The 17950-nt window shown below is 41.9% G+C and overlaps 1 protein-coding gene across 1 annotated transcript in view; it reads left to right on the top strand.

Moving 5' to 3' along the window:
* Window positions 1–15522, top strand: part of NIPAL3 (NIPA like domain containing 3) — a 26027-nt gene extending 10505 nt beyond the window's left edge. Inside the window, exons 2-13 of the mRNA XM_009276235.1 lie at window positions 1046–1455; window positions 3332–3400; window positions 3499–3670; window positions 3780–3839; window positions 4522–4667; window positions 5453–5549; window positions 6858–6993; window positions 7687–7775; window positions 9280–9343; window positions 10393–10487; window positions 11166–11399; window positions 13961–15522. Coding sequence (XP_009274510.1) covers window positions 1357–1455; window positions 3332–3400; window positions 3499–3670; window positions 3780–3839; window positions 4522–4667; window positions 5453–5549; window positions 6858–6993; window positions 7687–7775; window positions 9280–9343; window positions 10393–10487; window positions 11166–11365 — 1227 coding nt within the window. The 5' untranslated portion in view covers window positions 1046–1356 and the 3' untranslated portion in view covers window positions 11366–11399; window positions 13961–15522. The remainder of the gene's footprint in view (window positions 1–1045; window positions 1456–3331; window positions 3401–3498; window positions 3671–3779; window positions 3840–4521; window positions 4668–5452; window positions 5550–6857; window positions 6994–7686; window positions 7776–9279; window positions 9344–10392; window positions 10488–11165; window positions 11400–13960) is intronic.
* Window positions 15523–17950: the final 2428 nt, after the last annotated feature.

Here is a 17950-nt window from a genome sequence, read left to right as displayed (position 1 = left end):
CGGCCTGCCCCGGGGAGGGTGCACTGGGGGCACCCCCTGCCCTCAGCCAGGCTCTGCTCTGCCCGGGCAGGGTTTCCTCACGGGGGGGGGGGGGCTTTGCCCCCCACCTCCCCTCACAAGGGGGCGTTTTTGCCCTTCCGCGGCTAGGCTGTCATGCTACTACCCCCGTCCCCCCCCACGCTGGAGGCACTGGGGCAGCCCGTGAGTTCAAGTAATCCCTCGCAGGCCAAGGTTGGCCAAAGGGGTTGAAGTTCACGGCCTGAGCGTGGGATGGGCCCTGCTACCTCAGGATGTGACCACAGGCCAATTGTCCAGGGTCTGCGTCAAAGGGATGCTCAGCCTGCCCCATTTCAGGTGGTCTCCGAGTGGACCGAGAAGGACGTGTCGCTTGTGGGGATCACACCCCTGCAATGTCTATACGCCAGCATCCCCCTCCATACAAAAGGGGGGATGATGCTGATGCTCCTTGAGGTCTTTGGTGAAAAGAGCTGTCACGGCGTGCAGGGACCTCAGACTGGCTCGCTGTGTGCAGTGCATTCCAGGCACCTGTAATGAGTGTGGCTCTAAGGAATTTAGCCTCCAAACTCCGCTCACGGCGATTACACTGAAATGACCTCTGTTTGCGTGAAGAGCAGCACTGTCATCCCCAGCACGTGGGGATGGCGTGACTAATGTAATGCTGCGTCCTGAACAAGCAGAGGTACGCAGGCAGTAGAGAAATGAAAAGCAGGGCTTGGAGGACTTCAGAGACTTTTTGATAAGAGCTTTCCAAATGGCAAGGCTTGATGTTAAATGCCAGCTGAATATGTCACCCTTGGGGTCAAGCTAGTTTGCGAGCTCTTGTAAAGCGAGGTCTGTGTGAGTTTCTGCGTGGGAGACTTTGTAAGAAGGCATTTAAACTCTACATTGTCTGCTGATATGTGCAGCTGTTAGTTTGATTCCTGGGAGTTTTCTGTGGCCTATCCTTCAGCAGGATTTCATTGCAGGTTTTGGACCATGGAGTTCATTTGACCTTATTCTATATTTACTTTTTTTTTCCCCTTAGTATCACCTTGGAGGAATATAACCTTGCTGCCCCACTGACTCGCTGGAAATATTGGCTTATCTACACTTCTGCCTACGGTGTCTACCCTATCTCAGTGTAGCCTGGTGGGGGAAGAAAAGCAGCAGACAGGCTACACAGAATTTTTTTGTGCTTCACTGAACTAATTGTTGCTTGTCCAAGCAAAACAGGATGGATGGGAAGACGTTGTACCAAGTTACAGATAAGGTGGTTCCAGCAAGGTCCGAGTCTCTTCTCTAAAGAGAAGTTCCAGCGTCAAAGAGGCTGAAAAGCAAACACTCCAGTCAACCAACATGGAAGGAGGCAACAGTCCAAATCTGCAACTTCAGCAACTCCCGTTGGCCACAGCAGCGGTTTCTGTGCAGCCACACACTGACTCCTTTTCTTACAAGGTCAGATTTCTACCCTAGTCTATCCCTAGGAGGCCCTAACTATTCAAGTAAGCTAGTAATGCCACTATATTTTGGTTATATTTTTTGCAGAAAGTGCACTGTCTTTGTATTTAGCCATGCCTGGAGGCCCCAGTGTGTTATGCGCTGTGTATATAAGCAGCGAGAGAAAGAAGGAGAAATTCTGTGTCTTGAAGAGCTAGACAAAGTGAAGAAAGGACTGGCAGTTAAAAGATGTGGATGTCTAAATGTGGTTAGGTGCAGTAAATTCTGCTAGGTGCCTTTTCAGACTAACGCATACATCAGTAACTGAGATCAGATGTTCTGGTCTGCTGTATATTCAAGTGCTTGAATTTCAGGTGGGTCAGCCCATGGTCATGCAGCGAGCCTGCAGCTGAAGTAGGACATGTTGTTGTTGTTGTTCCTCCTTATACTCTTAAGTGGGAACGGAGCTACTCCCAAATCAATTTCCTCTGAATCCCTGATTCTGAAAGTGCTCAGAAAATCCCAGCAAGAAGGGCTTTTTTCCACTGGAAAAAGTACTTTGCTGAGAACACAGTCCTAGGCGCGTTGTAAAAGTTGACCAGACTGATGTTGGCTTGCAAGCTCTCACAGTCCAGAAGCCAATCCCAAACCTGTGCCGCACTTAGGAGCTTTTCAGCTGAAGGCATCGTCTCCTCCATGTCTTCTAAACTGAAGTCCAGTTGCTGAACCAGTGAACTGCTGAACTTCTCTGGCTACATCTGTGATCACGCAGTGACATTTTTCTGCCAACTTTACTGTCTGTTGTGGGAAAATCTCTCGGGTGTTTTTGAATGAAACTGCTTGGGTGAATCTTGTTTTCATACATCTTGATAAAAAGCTTTTTGTTCCACTGATAAGAACTTGAAATCTTGAAGTCCATGTCTTACTATTTATGAGAAAATCAAGTATTTGATTTGATTTCAAGTATCAATATATCAATAGTATATTTACTGTTAAGGGAGGAATATGAATGTGAGCTTGGTTATCCCAAGTCAATCAAAGCAAGTACTCCACTCTATCTTGGAGACCTGCACTGGAATGAAAAGTGCTAATGACATCTAATGAGATTTAGACAGTTGTTGGAAGAACACAAATGCTAAATGGCCTGGCTTAGCCTCACGCTCTTCTGTTCGCTCCTAATGTACGTTTCCTTTGTGACTCAGCCTGCTTTACATCCTTTTTTTATTTCAAATTCTGTCTTTAGACCGTGAGAATTATTGCTGAGCTGGGAATGCTAACGTAGAAGGGGTTGGGAGCTTGCTAGGAGCTGCTACCAGTTGCCCTTTACTTTGGAATAACTGGTTCATATAAAAAGCAGCATAAAATCTGTGATATTTGGGCTGCCTCATCAAATGGGCTAAATTACCTACTGAACCAGCAGATGTTATAAGTGGAGAAGAGTAGAATAGTTCTTAAAATGTGACCTGCAGAATGCAGAGGTTCCTGATCCATGCTCTGCTGAATTCCAGGGCAACAAACATCCTCGTGAAAAGAGTTTTTCAAAGGGCAGAATGAGTGAATGGGTTGTTGTGTTAGGCTTTATCTTCTTCCCCTCTGAGAAACTGCAGAGAATGCAAATATATGCACACTAATTAAGTCTCTTGTAGAAAGTGTCTGTTAAGGAAGAGTTATCTTTCACCTGAGTTTCACAGATTTGGAACACAGCCCCAAGGGAACTTACCTGAATTGCCCTAGATCATGTGGAAAGGGAGGAAGATAAACAGAGATTATATTGACAGGTGATCTAGGAACTGTTTTAAAAGTCTGCTCTCTTCCAGATTGTGCAAAAAGCTCCAACTTCCTTTAGGGTCTAGTGGCTAAATTTAATATCTGTGTGTTTACTTTGTTTTTACAGGAGAACTTGATTGGTGCATTACTAGCTATTTTTGGGCATCTTGTTATCAGTATTGCGCTCAACCTCCAGGTGAGTATCATGAAGCAAATATTGATCCTGCCTCAAGCATCCTGCATTAAAAAGCATCAAGCATGCCAAAGATTCTTTGCCTTTCTTTTCTTTTCTAGAAATACAGCCACATCCGACTGGCAGGTTCCAAAGACCCCCGAGCCTACTTCAAAACCAAGACGTGGTGGTGTGGACTGTTTCTGCTGGTGCTGGGAGAGCTGGGAGTGTTTTCCTCTTACGCCTTTGCTCCTCTTTCACTGATTGTGCCGCTCAGTGCAGTGTCTGTTATAGGTAAGGGGGAAAGAGACAACGGCCATACAAGTCTGAGTGCGTTCCAGCGTGAGATTGCTGATCATTGGGCTGCTACATAACTCATTGTTTCTCTCTCCTTTTTTTATAGCTAGTGCGATCATAGGAATTATATTTATTAAAGAAAAATGGAAGCCCAAGGATTTTTTGAGTAAGTTCCACAGTTCCTTTCCACTTTTCCTCTCTGTTTACAGGCCATTCAACATGTAGCATGGCCTCTCAAGAATCATAATTGGAGGGATGGCAAGATCTCCATTAGCTATAGTACCTCTTTGAAGAAATGCATCATCTCATTCACTGTTTGTTAAAAATGGATTCTTTTAGTTTTTTCTGACTTGTGCCAAATCATCCGAATCTCACAGATTTTGGAAATACATGGAAATGGGGTCTGTTTGCAGGATCTGAGAATCATGGTTCTCTGGGCTGAAGCTGCAGCCTAGGGCCTTGACTCTGCAATAGCGTAGGCACAACTGAGTCAGTTGAATTTCATACATGTGCAAGTCTTTGCAGAACTGGGGCATTCATTCTTCCATTTCCTAGAAAATGGGCTGTGGGCAGTGCCAGGCAGGATAAGCCCTAGATACAGATCTTGTAGCTCCTATTTGTTTAGCAGATGCTACCTGGTATCTCACAGCACACACGTTGCTTAGGGTTTTTTTTGGTTCTAATATTTTGGAAGTGGGGCATGAAGGGCAGAGGAATGAGTCATCCAGAGGAATGTGCATGATGTCATTAACGGTCACTGTGCATGTGCAATACGAATTCCATGCATCCACACTAACCCACTAACTTTGTCCTCTCTTTTTTTCTTTTTGGTCCTTTGGTTGCCAAAGGGCGCTATGTTTTGTCCTTTGTAGGCTGTGGTTTGGCAATTGTTGGAACTTATCTGCTGATAACATTTGGACCTAATAGTCATGAGAAGATGACAGGAGAAAATATCACTAGGCATTTAGTGAGCTGGCCATTTCTGTTGTATATGGTAAGATGGCCCATAAAATGTGGGACAGTTTTCTGCTATATGCCTGGTTGGGAGTTTCATTTCAAGCATTATTCTTCCTTCTAGTTACTAGCAATATTCCTTGTGCTTGCTAATGAACCTATGCCAGCTTTTCCTGGTGTGAGTTCCACAGTGCCTGTGGACACCTGCATGCACAATTTGGAGCCCTCCCATTCTTTCTCTGAATTATTCTGTTGGGACTTAAATACCTTTAACTGAAAAGTTTTAAAATAGCTTGCTCTCTCCCTGACCTGTCGGCTTCTGCCTGTGGCAGTAGTACTGATGGCAGCTGAGAGCAACTGTTCCAGAGGTGTCCAAATACAGTGCTTGCATCTGGGCTTTTTCTAGACTGACTTTCTCTGGAGCCATCAATCTCACTGAAAATCTTATGAAATCTATCATTTTTTGATGGAGATAAGTTTGGCCATTAAATAACGTGTGCTGCAGGGATCACTTAAAGAACCTCATTACGGAAAGTAGGCGGAGATCTCTGAAGTGAATATTCAGTCAGGATTATTGGATCTGCTGCTTTACCATGAATATAACGTCAAGTGTCCCATGTTTCCTGTTCTGCAAGAAGCTATTGAATATCTCATCTAATAAGAATCTAAGATCATGCTAAATTTGATCTATAATTGTGTGGGATCTTCATTTTCCTTTGATTTGCCCTTTTGTGTAATTCTGACGTTTGACTGGCTCAGAATCCTGTTTACTACCAACCCCATACACCCTGCATCTTTTAATATTCTCTTTTCTCTCTTTTGTAGCTTGTGGAGATCATCATATTCTGCCTGCTACTATATTTTTACAAGGAGAAAAATGCAAACTACATTGTAGTTATTCTTCTGCTGGTAGCTTTGCTGGGTAAGTTGATATGGACTTGTAAGATCTTCTAACTCTGGCTTATAACAGTAAACTACAGTAAACTGAGGCATCTATGGCTTATAGGGAATTATATTGACCTAATTAATGTCATAAAATGCACCAATCTACTGCAGAAGTGTTACTACAAATCAGATAAAGTTAATATCTTGCAGTGATGTTTAGGATCTTTGCAAATGACCTTTGAACAATTAAGACTTATTTCCCATAAGGACGAATAATCTGCCAAATACAGAAAGTGCAAGTTATTTATTAGTGTTCTTAATTTTAATCTCTGCATGCAAAGCATGGTACAATATCTTACCTAGTCAAGGATGCACAACACTCGATAAGGAAGGCTGATTCAGTGGATGAAAGAGAGTTTTTGACCTACAAGAATCTTCTTGGCTCTGGGAAGATTTGCTGTGTGGCTAAAGAAATGATAAATGCTCTGCCATGCCAGTATGTCCCTATTTAAATTGGGAGAGCCTCTGGGCATGGGGTCAAATGATGCTTTTGATATCCTCATAGCCTGCAGTGGGATCCTGCGGTGACTTTGGAAAGGCCAGGATTTCACTCGTAGCTTTCTCCACATTAATCTGTTTTTTTTAAGAAACTGTGATCAATTAAACTTTAAAAAGGGTGAATAATAGCAAGGCAGTGACGCAGTCTGACATGCTGTTGAATCTATGTCACAGGCCTCAATTTTTGCTATTTATGCAACTTCAGTCACTGCAGTGTCTTGTCTTTTTTTTTTTTTAACTGTTTGCGGCTGGTTTTCAGTAACTGATGCCTCAGAGGCTGTGTGAATCATAGACAAAGCAACTATCCTAATTCTGAATGGCCCTGGCTTGTGCTTTCAAGAGAGGGAAAGGAAGTAGGCTCTTTTTGATTCTTGTTTTGAAAACCTCCTTAGCTTTTTTTAACCAAGCCAATATGGCATCAGAGATGAAAATTTGTATCCTTCCATCATGTGATTGCACAACACTGTTTAGACACTTAAAAAAACCCAACAAAAATCATAAAGCTAAATGTAAATGCTCCCAGACCTGTTGAGAAGGGAACTGTGGTACAGAAAGGTTAAGTGATTTATTGAAGGTCATTGTGGTGAAGTTGGGAATAAAACTGGCAGAGTTGGGGATAAAATACGCCGTTTGCATCCTTTGTTTGCCCTGGCAAAAGGAGGGTTCAAGTTCTTGTAGATCTTGGGTTTGTTTGCAGATGCCTGTCATGTATAGAGCGAATGTACAGCGTTTGTGTCCCATTGAGCATGTATCGGCGCTTCAGCTGAGTCTTGGTAAACATTCACAGGTTCTATGACTGTTGTGACTGTGAAGGCTGTGGCAGGCATGATTGTTGTCTCGATACAAGGAAACTTACAACTCGACTACCCTATATTTTATATCATGTTGGTGTGCATGATTGCTACAGCGGTCTTTCAAGCAACGTAAGACATTCACTCTCTTTTTGTCTATAACTGTGCTGGTTTCAGTGGATCAGTAATTAGTGGGCTGTTTGTTATCCGTTCCAAGAATGCTGATTAAATTTTTAGGAGAAGAATTATCCATTCTCTTCTGTGACCTGTCCTCAAATCCATGTCACGGGAGCCTGAGATAGTGGTGTTCTTTGCTTTTCCGTGTAGTGACACTGCCAAGTAGTTATAATCCCAAATTTATACATCATTCAAGTATTTGCAAAACAATGTTAGGAATGAAATGGTGGCAAATTGAATATGGTATCTGTGCGCTGGCTAAAATCAAAGTGCAGAATCAGTGGTGTTGATGATGTACCTATTTTTTTTTTTTTTCCCCTCTGTACTTGTAATAAACTAAAAAGCCAGTAGTAGCAGGGATTAAAAGCTATTCAAAATGTGAGTGATATTCTGGCCCTAAGGTCAGTGGCAGTAATTTCACTGCCTTTAGTCAGTACAGCCACAGGGCTTACTCTTCTATCATTTATATTAATTCCAAGGGATGCTGCTGCAGGTTTAGTGAGAACAAGAATAAAGTTCCTTAAATTTATGCATCACTTTTGAAAGGTGTTTCCAAAAAGGAGGAGACTTATACTAGTCCATGATAACTGCTATACAATTTGAGTATCCTTCCCAAATCAACCCCTGTTGTCTGTCATTGTATTGCAGATTTTTAGCGCAAGCCTCACAGCTGTATGACTCATCTCAGATTGCCAGCATCGGCTATATCCTGTCCACAACAGTAGCAATCACAGCAGGTAACAGCGCACAAAACAGCGTGTTGGTCCTTTCTAAAAGAAGGGCAAAAGATTTTTGGAAAATAATCCTCACTTACAGATGAGGAAGGTGAATACTCAGCAAGATGACGACTTGTATTTTCTTGTCATCTTTCTTCTGCAGCTGGCTTTGTTTCTTTTTTCTTTCCAAAAATGTGAATTATCCCATTAGACTATATTAAAATTTTCTGTTAAGTTCTGTCATTTTGTTTAAAGTGCATGGGAACTTACATTTGAGACTGTATTACTCATACCGTGCTAGCATGTAGAAGAGGGTGATGTATGCTCTTAGGGGTGCAACTTGAACACACAGCTAAAATTTCTCCCTGTGTAATTTTATCTAGATTTTTGTTAAAATATATGTGATGCAGTGTATAAACGTATTTGCTTCCTCTGTACAAAGGTGTTAAAATTCTCTTTCTGATAGTCTTGTTTGCATTGTATCTAGAATGCAGCTGCTCACAGCTTTATAGGCACTTTTTTTTCTGAAGTTTACTCCAATTTCAGCCCTTGCCCACACAGGAAAAGCTTTGTCTGCATGAACAAAGATGAGCATTTTAAACCCCTTGGGCTTCAAACCTGACGAGCAGCCTTTTTAAGGTTTTGTTCTCCTCACTTAGACGTACGAGCAAAACTGGGGAAAAGAACCAACCAACCAAAAAAACCAAAACCCCAACACTGGAGAAAATCCATCACTGTCAAGCAGATGCACGCTATCTGTGTAAAATAATAATGCTCTTCCAGGTATATAAGGGCAATAGCTTCCCCTGTAAATTACACACTGCCTTTTAATGCTGCTCTTCAATGTCATGAGAGAGTATGGCCTACTCCTTGGCTAATGTTTACTTCCTGTCATGTTCCAAGCCATATGCTGCTCTCAGATTCATCAGCTTATTTACTTTACTTCAATTAGAAATGTAAAGAGTAGGAGCCAGAATGTGTGTCCTGTTGACATCCAGGACACCGAGGACACTTGTCATCTTACAGGTTTGAGCTGTATATACTTGTTTGGGGTCAAGAGTTTGTATCCTGTTGTAGTTAGAGAGATCCGATTTGGTTTGTCATTCAGACTTCAGAAATACAGTCTCTCTTGTTTGTGGTAACCGCTGCTGTACGGTGAGAATTTGGCTCAGGCTTTATTAGCACAGCGACATGCAATAATTCCAGCAATGTTTCCTTCACAACTCCCTACCCCAACATGGAAAGATTTGCGCTAGTTGCTGTGCTGCTGTACAGATTTACTTGCATCTATATTAGTTACACAATATAATTATTCTAGTAGTGAAATTCTAAAAGATTTGTCAATAAATTGTGTTAAAGTAGAAATCAGGCCACCTTTTTCTATTTTAAGATCATAAAAAACCCAAAGGTGCTGACTATAAAAATAGGAATCTTTCTTACATGATTTGGTTTCTGGAGGGACTAGTAGCACTAATAGCTCAGGTAAGCTGGGAAGAAAGATGTCATGAATTATTTCCTTTTAAAGGAGCAACTTTTTACTTGGACTTCACCGGTGAAGATGTTCTCCATATATGTATGTTTGCGCTTGGGTAAGTGTTTAAAGTTTCCTTGATAGAAAACTGGAAAGTATTTCTTCATATGACTAAAATTTTAAAAATACGTATCTATCTATCTGTGTCTCCGTATATATTGGAGGTACACACATTCTTGGAGAGGAGGACAAACTGAAAGCACTTTCTCTGTTAGAGCAGACAATGGCCTATAGAGCTCAGTATCTTGCCTGTGTGGTGATGGATGCTCTAGAGGAATTGTGTAACACCAGGTTATGCATGATTGTACAACATTAAACACTAAATCCCTTGCTGACTCTACTGGAGATCGGCTTGGATGTTGAAGCATATGGGCTATTTTTCAAGCTACCTGCTCACGAATCCAGAAGAATTGCAGAATAACCAAAAGGAGACATCTCTAGGGAATCTATTTCAGGTTTTGCTCCGAGCCTTCACTGAACTGTGACTGGACTTCTGGAGTCCTGTTTCTTAGGGCATGGGCACTCACACAGCACAGATATGATCAGTAAAACATGTGCTGTGTAACTCAGTGTTTACTCCTAGTACAGTGTCTTGATGTGATTAGCTCCCCATAATCAGGGGACATTCTGAAATGTCTTTCAGATTAGCACAGGAAAAAAACAATTAGGAGATTAATGTTATGAACTGCACCTTTGTCTGACAACATACTGTAAAAATCAAGATCGACAGTTGTTAATGTGTTTACCTATGGGAAACCTTTCAAAGGTCAGGCTGCTAAATCCTGGAATTTCACCAAAGAAAACCAAGTTTTGATATGCTTCCTTTCCCCTTTAGGTAGTCAAGATTAATTAATTAACATGAAAACTCTTCCCTGCCATTTGATAAAGAAAAGGTGAAATTGTTCTGATTGCTAGGTGGATTTCAATACTGTTGAAGAGGGTTATTCAGCTGAGACAGTTCCCTGTAATTCTGACTTCACAGTTCTTTCTCTTCCAGTTCTGAATTCTTTATGGTGCTACATGATAGGCACTCAGAAGAAGCAACATGCAATATTACCTCGTCTCCCTTTTCATAGTTACCTCAGTAGATCTTGTCTTCTCTCTCAGGTGCCTCATAGCATTTCTAGGTGTCTTCCTGATCACAAGAAATAGGAAGAAATCTGTACCGTTTGAACCTTACATATCAATGGATGCTATGCCAGGTAACAGTAAAAATACAGTGGTCTATCACTCTTTCTCTTTTAAGTGTTGGGCTTCACAGTGAAAGCTCAAGCTTTAGGCTCTGTTAACTATCCGGATATATCAGGTGTTGTTTTTCTAGTTTTTCCTTCTCCTGTTTGTTTGTGCCTTGCGAGGGGTACGTGCCTGTTTTGCATGGAGCAGCGAAGAGGTGACGTGCCACTTGGATGCCACTTATTCTGGGTCCTCTGGCACCAGGGAGGATGTCAGATTTTGTCGGAACAGCCTTGTCCAGTTGGCTACTGTCTGGGAAGATGAACTAGTCTTGAGCATTTGCTTGGGACTGGGCTTGGCCTTCATCCAGCAGGAAGAACTGATTATTGGGGAAGACTGAGGTGTGTTGCAAGAGGTGGAGGCCAGGGGGAGCAGAAATTTCTAAACCCTCTTTCTGGTGAGCTGTACAAAAGATATGCAGCACTTGATAAATAACTGACTGCCACCCCTCATTCACTTGAAGCTTATTTCTCCATTAGTTGCTTTAGTGCTAAGCAGAAAAACATTATGTCTTTCATTTAACACTCCAGGAACTGATGAGCCGCATATAACGAACCCTGAGACTATATAATTTGCTGATTTAACAGACTGCAGGAAGAATGCACTTTTGTTCCTAAGCATTTAATCTCTGTCTTTGCTCTTTTCAGGCATGCAGAACATGCACGATAAAGGGATTGCAGTTCAGCCTGACCTCAAAGCTTCTTTTTCCTACGGTGCCCTAGAGAACAATGACAACATGCCGGAAATTTATACTCCAGCTACATTGCCGATCGTGCAGGAGCAACATGGTTCCAAAGGAGTTTCTGCTCCACCCTACCGGGTGCTGGAGCACAGCAAAAAGGAGTGAGTGACCTTTAAGGAACTGATTTGAATCATCAGAAGTATGACCTTTATTTATTTACCCATTAAAATATAAGCAAGTGTAAAGCCAACCTTGATATAGTTTAAAGCTCGTCTCAAACTTAACTTTCAAGGCTGATTATGAAAATAAACAACACTGTAGTTGTGAAGTTGAAAGCATTCGTCTTAACAAGAAGTAAATCACAGTTCTCCGTTGAAGGCTGCTGTCTGGAAGCGTGAAATGGTGAGTGCAGTATCATGGCAGTATGAAACCGATGAGATAGCGGACGCTGTGAAAATGCAGAGCTGTGGGAAGAGAAGTGACTGTGCAATTTTTAGTCCTGCTGGGAGTGGGTTTATCTCCAAACAGAAGTTTTCAGGAGTTGCTCACAGAGAGAGGAGGGCAGGATTTAATCTTTCATATATAGAGACTGTGACGGATTTCCAGACAAGTTGTAAATCCTCATGTCTCTAGCATAACCACCAAACCACCTTAACATGGCAATAAAATGTAATTGTTTTCAAGCACGAATACTGAAACTGACTGTGTCTTTAGAGCAGCATATTTGGTTAGAGTAAGCAAGATACTTTATTCCTTCAAAACGTGAATCTTGGGCATTTCCTGCACAACTGTTCTCTTGACTAGTGTTGAACATACGCACTGAGTATGTGAATTGTTTTTATAGCACCACTGGATTGTATGGCACCTTAGAACAAAGATTATTTGCCAGTTTTCTGGTTTCATAACAGGAGCTTCAAGTTGGATTAAATGGTGCAGAGGGAACACTGTAAACTACAAGAAGAAGAAATGAAAACAGTAACGTGACTGGTATCTGGTGGGAATTTTTTGTAGTTCTTGATGAGGTCCTAATTCTGTTAACACTTTTAGTTCCTTTCTGGTTGAGGCAGGATTTCCAACTTTGTTTAGTGGTCTAAAGTGCGTAAAGGTGTTGACATTCCTTAGTTAAAAAGCTCAGTCTAGGTGTTGTAGGCTGGGGTGTTGTCCCCCCCTTTTTTTTTTTCCTTTAAAAAAAGCAAAAAAAGATACTGGTCTAATATTGTGAATGACCTAAGAAGAAAAAAGAAGTGCGCACAGTCCAGCGCTCGGGACTGTAAGAATAATGGATCATTGTGTACTCGTGATATTTATCTTTCCAGCTTCCAAGAGATGGCTAGAAGCTGATACAAAGGGAGAATAGACACAAGGGGGGGGGAAACTTGTGAAGTGAAAAGGACAAAGTACGACGTTTACTGGCATATGCAAGTTCCACTGGCACTTTGATATCATCATCTTCTCTAAAGGCAGTTGTTTTGCTGGGAAACAGAATTTTAAGTCTACTCGGTGTGTCTTGAACTGTACCCATAGTGGACTGTCTCCGTGACCTTAGAAGACTTTATTTGAAATGAATAGTGCTTGTGTTCCATGCATTTTTAAGTGGTTACTCTGATACCAAGGGATTTGGGAGGATTTTGGACTTGCACCAGTGGCTTTTTGCAATTTTTTTTTTTTTTTAAATTGACTCATGGCCAGTTTCTGTTCCCACTACCAAAAATTCCCAAGAACTCCATTGACTTGTATATAGTTATTGCAGATTCTTGCTGTTGTATGTGACAACAGAACTGTTCTTTTGCGTATGTTTGCTTTGCCAGCTATGAATACTAATTTAATCTGGAAATACTTGAGATTGCTTTGGCATTTTTGTGCAGCTTAGAAAAATTATAACCTTCCCCCCCTGCAAAGAGTAGATGCCTAGTGGCTGTACGTGTACCTATATATGAAGTTTCTTCACCAACTTGGCATGTCTGACAATTCAGATCTTATCAGTGGCATCCCATACACTACAGCTTATGAAACCTCAAGAAATAACAGCTTTTCTTTTACCCTCAATACTTTTTGTGTTGAAGTGAGATAACAATGTTAATGGGCTAATACTGCCAGAACATTAATCTTTTTGGAGTTGCAGTGACACTGATTTACTACCTTTGGCTTTGTATCCCTGGTAATCAATTGTTTGTGAATTTATGTGCAGCTTTTGTTCATTAACAATACAAAACAAAGTAGTACAGGGGAGGCTGAATGGGAAGGGCACGAGAATGCTGGCTTTCCTTATCTCTTCCCTTTTAATCAATGAGGCAGTAGCTGTTTTGACCTATTAGTTCTGAAACCACAGAAACATACTGTTTTAAAACAAGCTGTGCTAAGCCATGCATAGCTACAAACTCTACTTTTTACATGGCGATATTCTCTGTGTTTAATTATTACAGATGTTGCTGTGGTATAAAATAATTAATCGGAAGCGCCTAAATGCTTTGCTGTTGACTTCTACTATTAGGATGGTCCTATGTGTAACAGAACGTAGTTTTCTCAGTTCTTTAGTTTTTCAGTAGTATTTAAAAACTGCAGTTGACTGGTGTGCAGACTTTGTAGCCAGTAAATGGCTGGTTAGGTTTTTCTCCTAACTGTGGGACCTGACATCATGAGAGACAGACACAGAGTGCTTTGCCGGGGGAGAGAGCTACTCTGATGCCGAGCCCCTGCTTGTACTTCTCTTTTGTGGGCTGCTCTCTGGCCTGATTCAGTGATTTTATTTTTTTTTTGCAGTAAGCTGCCCGGATTCTCCACAGCCCTGCAGCCTGAGCACTGACTTGACTCCTGGCCTGACCTTCCTCTCTGCCAGAGAGCCCTCAGTTGTCAGCACGTGGCTGTCTTCTGCTCTGAGTGAAATTTCCTCCAGCCATAACCTGAGCTTTTGTATTATTGTGCTATTTTGGCCTTTTTCTTTCAAAGACTCTAAAGGCAAGAGTCTTGCTCTAAAGCTTTATATAACCATGTTTTATTTACACAGTCTGTGTGTGTTTAAATAACTTTTACTTAATAATGACAGTTCCCTTTACCTGCAGCGAGACTTGCTTTTGGAAACTTCCTGACAAAGGACTCCAAGGGAGGTGATGTCTGTTTCTACAGCACGTAAATCACAATATTTTAGATTACTCCATTGTGCCACATCAGTAGAGCCTGAGGTGTTCCTTGGGCTGTAGGCCTCGACTCAATGCACTGATGTTGTTAAGGGTCGCATTTTTGCCAGTCTGTGTTAGCCACCGTAAGCACGGTAGTAGGACTGCCAGACTGCACCTCGCTCCTGCTTGCTGCCTGTGTTCAATACTTGAATTTTAAAATGTGGGGTTTTTTTGTATTTTATGTACTTCCCCCTTTCTTGCTCTTTCTCCCAAGCTTCCAAAATATTTTACTTTCTGCTCTTCAGCACAGTCTTACAGCTGCCATCTCTGTTGCTGAGAAGGCCTGAACAGGGGCTCCTAGAGGCCTGTTTAAACTGACTGTAGGACTTCTGCACTTTCTAACAGTGGGACAGTATAGCTCAGGATTGAAATAAACTCCTTACCTCCCTTCTGATTCAGAGCTTACAAGCTGAAAACAGGAAGCTATGTGCACCCTCAAGTCTATACTTTTTACAGAATATTTGTTAGTCTGAGGTGACAATGGCCATACCTGGGATTGCAGCAAACATTTACAGCTAAACAGCACGTGAAGATTTAAAGGAGAGGAGCCCCATGCCACATTCTGGTCCTTCTTGCAGCATGAAAAATAATCTGTTGGTGTACAGCACGCTTTAACATGTGTATGTCCAAACTTCAGTTCATCCAGGGCTGATCCCGAGAGAGGCAGGGCACTGTAAACAACGGAGTACGCTTGGATTTCCAAATGTGCGGCATTTTTCAGAATCAAGAGCTGAAAAAGTGTGGACAAAAAGCAACTGACTGCTGTCTCATTTACTAAACCGGTAGAATAGCTCCTTGACTCTCTATCTCCTAGCTGCTTTATCAAATGTGAACTGACATCTATTGCCTCCACACTGTGTGGCTTTTTCAATGCACCAGAGCACTTAATACATTCTCAGAGTATATCTTACGTGTAACTTAATGCTGTGGAACACAGCTCCTATGTTGGCTGAATGTACAAAATGATCTGCCTACAATGTTCTCTTGTTCACATTAAAATGTGTAAATAAATCAAGCTTTACAGTATTGGACTATAAGGATAACTGCTTAATTTTTCATAAGCAATGTTGCATGTCTATTTAATTCTATTTGTCTTCTAGGTGAGACCTTTGGAAATGAAACTTAATAAAAGATTGTGGTAAAACCTATAGAATTCTGGCCTGTTCCATACTCTTGGTATAGCTTTAATCGGCCATAAATGTCTTGAGAGAAGTTAAGACAGAATTTAGTTTACTACCATAAGTACTATGTGCATTCAAAGAACTGTCTTTTTTAACAGGATACTCGTAAATGAAATGCAGATTGCTACAACTCATGTTTGCGGCTGCAGCATTACTAATGCTCGCCATGGGTCTCCGAGTATTTGGTGTCAGCTTTAGGGATCATGCAATTTACTTTAAACTCTTAGTTTTACAGGGCTTTAAAAAAAAAATCTTAACATTCATTATTTCACAGAAAAGCTTGAAAATGTGATCCAAGTACAGCCTACAGGAGGGGGGGGGACAATGACACAAGATGAGCCAAATCAGAAAACCAAAAGCATTATATTATTGGTGGCCTGACTCATGATTTTTGCATGCCTGCCAACTCAATACTGAAACTGAGACAACAGCACGCTTCTCCGAGATAGCGAAGACCTCTAATACTAGTTGGGAATGCTACGCTGTAGGATACGCCATCCTTCAGATCCAGGATATCATGTCTTTGACTGCAGGAGTAGACAGCTTAAGGGCATTTCCTAACAATGCCATTAAGAGATACGGACGGTCATAAATTTAGAATACTGGCAATGTAGCTTAATCGAATGCTTGCCAACCTAATTAACGCTCACCATATGGGTTTTAGTCCAGGGGGATAAGCAGAAGATAACCCTCAGGATACATTTAATTAAGAGTATCTCTTGGGGTCCCAAACCACAAATGGAGAAAAAAAAAAACACAAACCAAAACAAGAGCAGTCTTATCCTTCTTGGGGTCCCAAACCACAAATGGAGAAAAAAAAAAACCACAAACCAAAACAAGAGCAGCCTTATCCGCTTGGGTGTTAAAGCCGCACTTCATACAAGTCCCTGGACACGAGTGTTAGAACACTGGCTAGCACTTTCTTGAATGCTTGCAGAAGCAGCGTTACCTAAGCCGCAGAGTTTCTGGTAAATGTGATAATACTTTGTTAACATACATAATTTAAGGGTTAGTGTGTTACATCAGAGACAACTGTGTTAAGTGCTAATATAAAGAGGTGGCAATCAAGCCAGATGTCAGGATCATTACAAAAATGCATGCTACAAAAGAGAGGTTATTACAGAAGACAGAGTATTTAAAACGCCCCTGAAATGGACGCAAATGTTGGGGGTTTGTGGTATTAAAGCAGAATATATTGCTAGTCAGGGAGGAAGAACATGGTATTGAATTAATAAAGCATGTGATTGCAGCAAGGAAAGGCTAAGGGAGTTGAGACTAACCAAACACTGCCTAAATTTGCACTGCATCTGAATTGCAGAATCCCTTATCTGGACAGGTAAGACTGATCTTACCTTTCTAAAAATGAATTCTGCTATACCCTGTTTTCTTACAAGGGAAAGGTCTGCACTGACAAACAAATTACAAGCCTGGTAAAGACAACCATCTTAGTGTTACTTTCTGCCTTTTTTCTGTACCTAAACTTCAGAAGAAAGCATTTCAACCATTTCACTGTTTATGTCAAAAATCCTAACTGTCTTTCTGAGTGAGGACAAAGCTGTTGAACTAAGTATTTGTGTCAGTGAAATTCAACACTTTTGTGGGCTTTTTGTGGAAAATTGAATACAACCAAAAAAAGGACGTTGGTTTGTGCTTTCTTTACATGTAAATGCACACATTCATTTATCACACAGTTCAGATGACCACTGTCTCAAATCATCTCACCGCTGGATTAAGCCATGATTTACTCCGAGAGACGAGCGACACAAACTGTCACTGTTCCCATCTGGCAGCTGCCTGAGCGCGTCCGCCAGCCGAGGCCAACTGCAAAGTAAAACCGATTAACTTCGGCCGCCATCTAGGAGCATACGTGGGCCTTTCGCAGCAGCAATCTGCCAAGCAGAAAGCACCGCAGCACAGGTGCTGTGCTCCGGGAGTCAAGGCCCACGTCCTCTTCTCTGGCTTTAGCTTTCAAGGTCACCCAAGCGTCCTGCCGGGACACAGTGAGGCACTCCTCTGTCAGGTCTCAAACAGTATTTCAAGGCTGTTAATTAAAAACATGGAAGAGGCCTCCATCCTCCATACTTGGCTCTGCCAGCAACTCAGGCGCCAACTGATTCTCCAGAGGCAGTTCCTAGAGCAATCTGCAGCTTTTGAATCAATTCTCATCTCTCTGAGCTCAGTCATTCCCACAGGGAACCCAGGAAAGCCTTTCCTCGAGGCCTGGCAGACGGTGAAAGCCAGTCGCCTCGTCAAGGATCGATATGTGTAAAACACCATTTGTTTCCTCAAAACGCTTCGTGCCCTTTGCTGGGGAGACCCGTCTCCCCCGGGCGCCACGGGGGGCGGAATACGCCTCAAACCCGTCACAGAAATCGAGGAGGGGCTGGGGGGGG

Source organism: Aptenodytes forsteri, unplaced genomic scaffold, assembly GCF_000699145.1.
Source record: "Aptenodytes forsteri isolate BGI_AS27 unplaced genomic scaffold, ASM69914v1 Scaffold321, whole genome shotgun sequence".
NCBI lineage: Eukaryota > Metazoa > Chordata > Aves > Sphenisciformes > Spheniscidae > Aptenodytes > Aptenodytes forsteri.
Note: the sequence above shows the minus strand (reverse complement) of the source record. Positions and strands in the feature narration are given on the sequence as shown.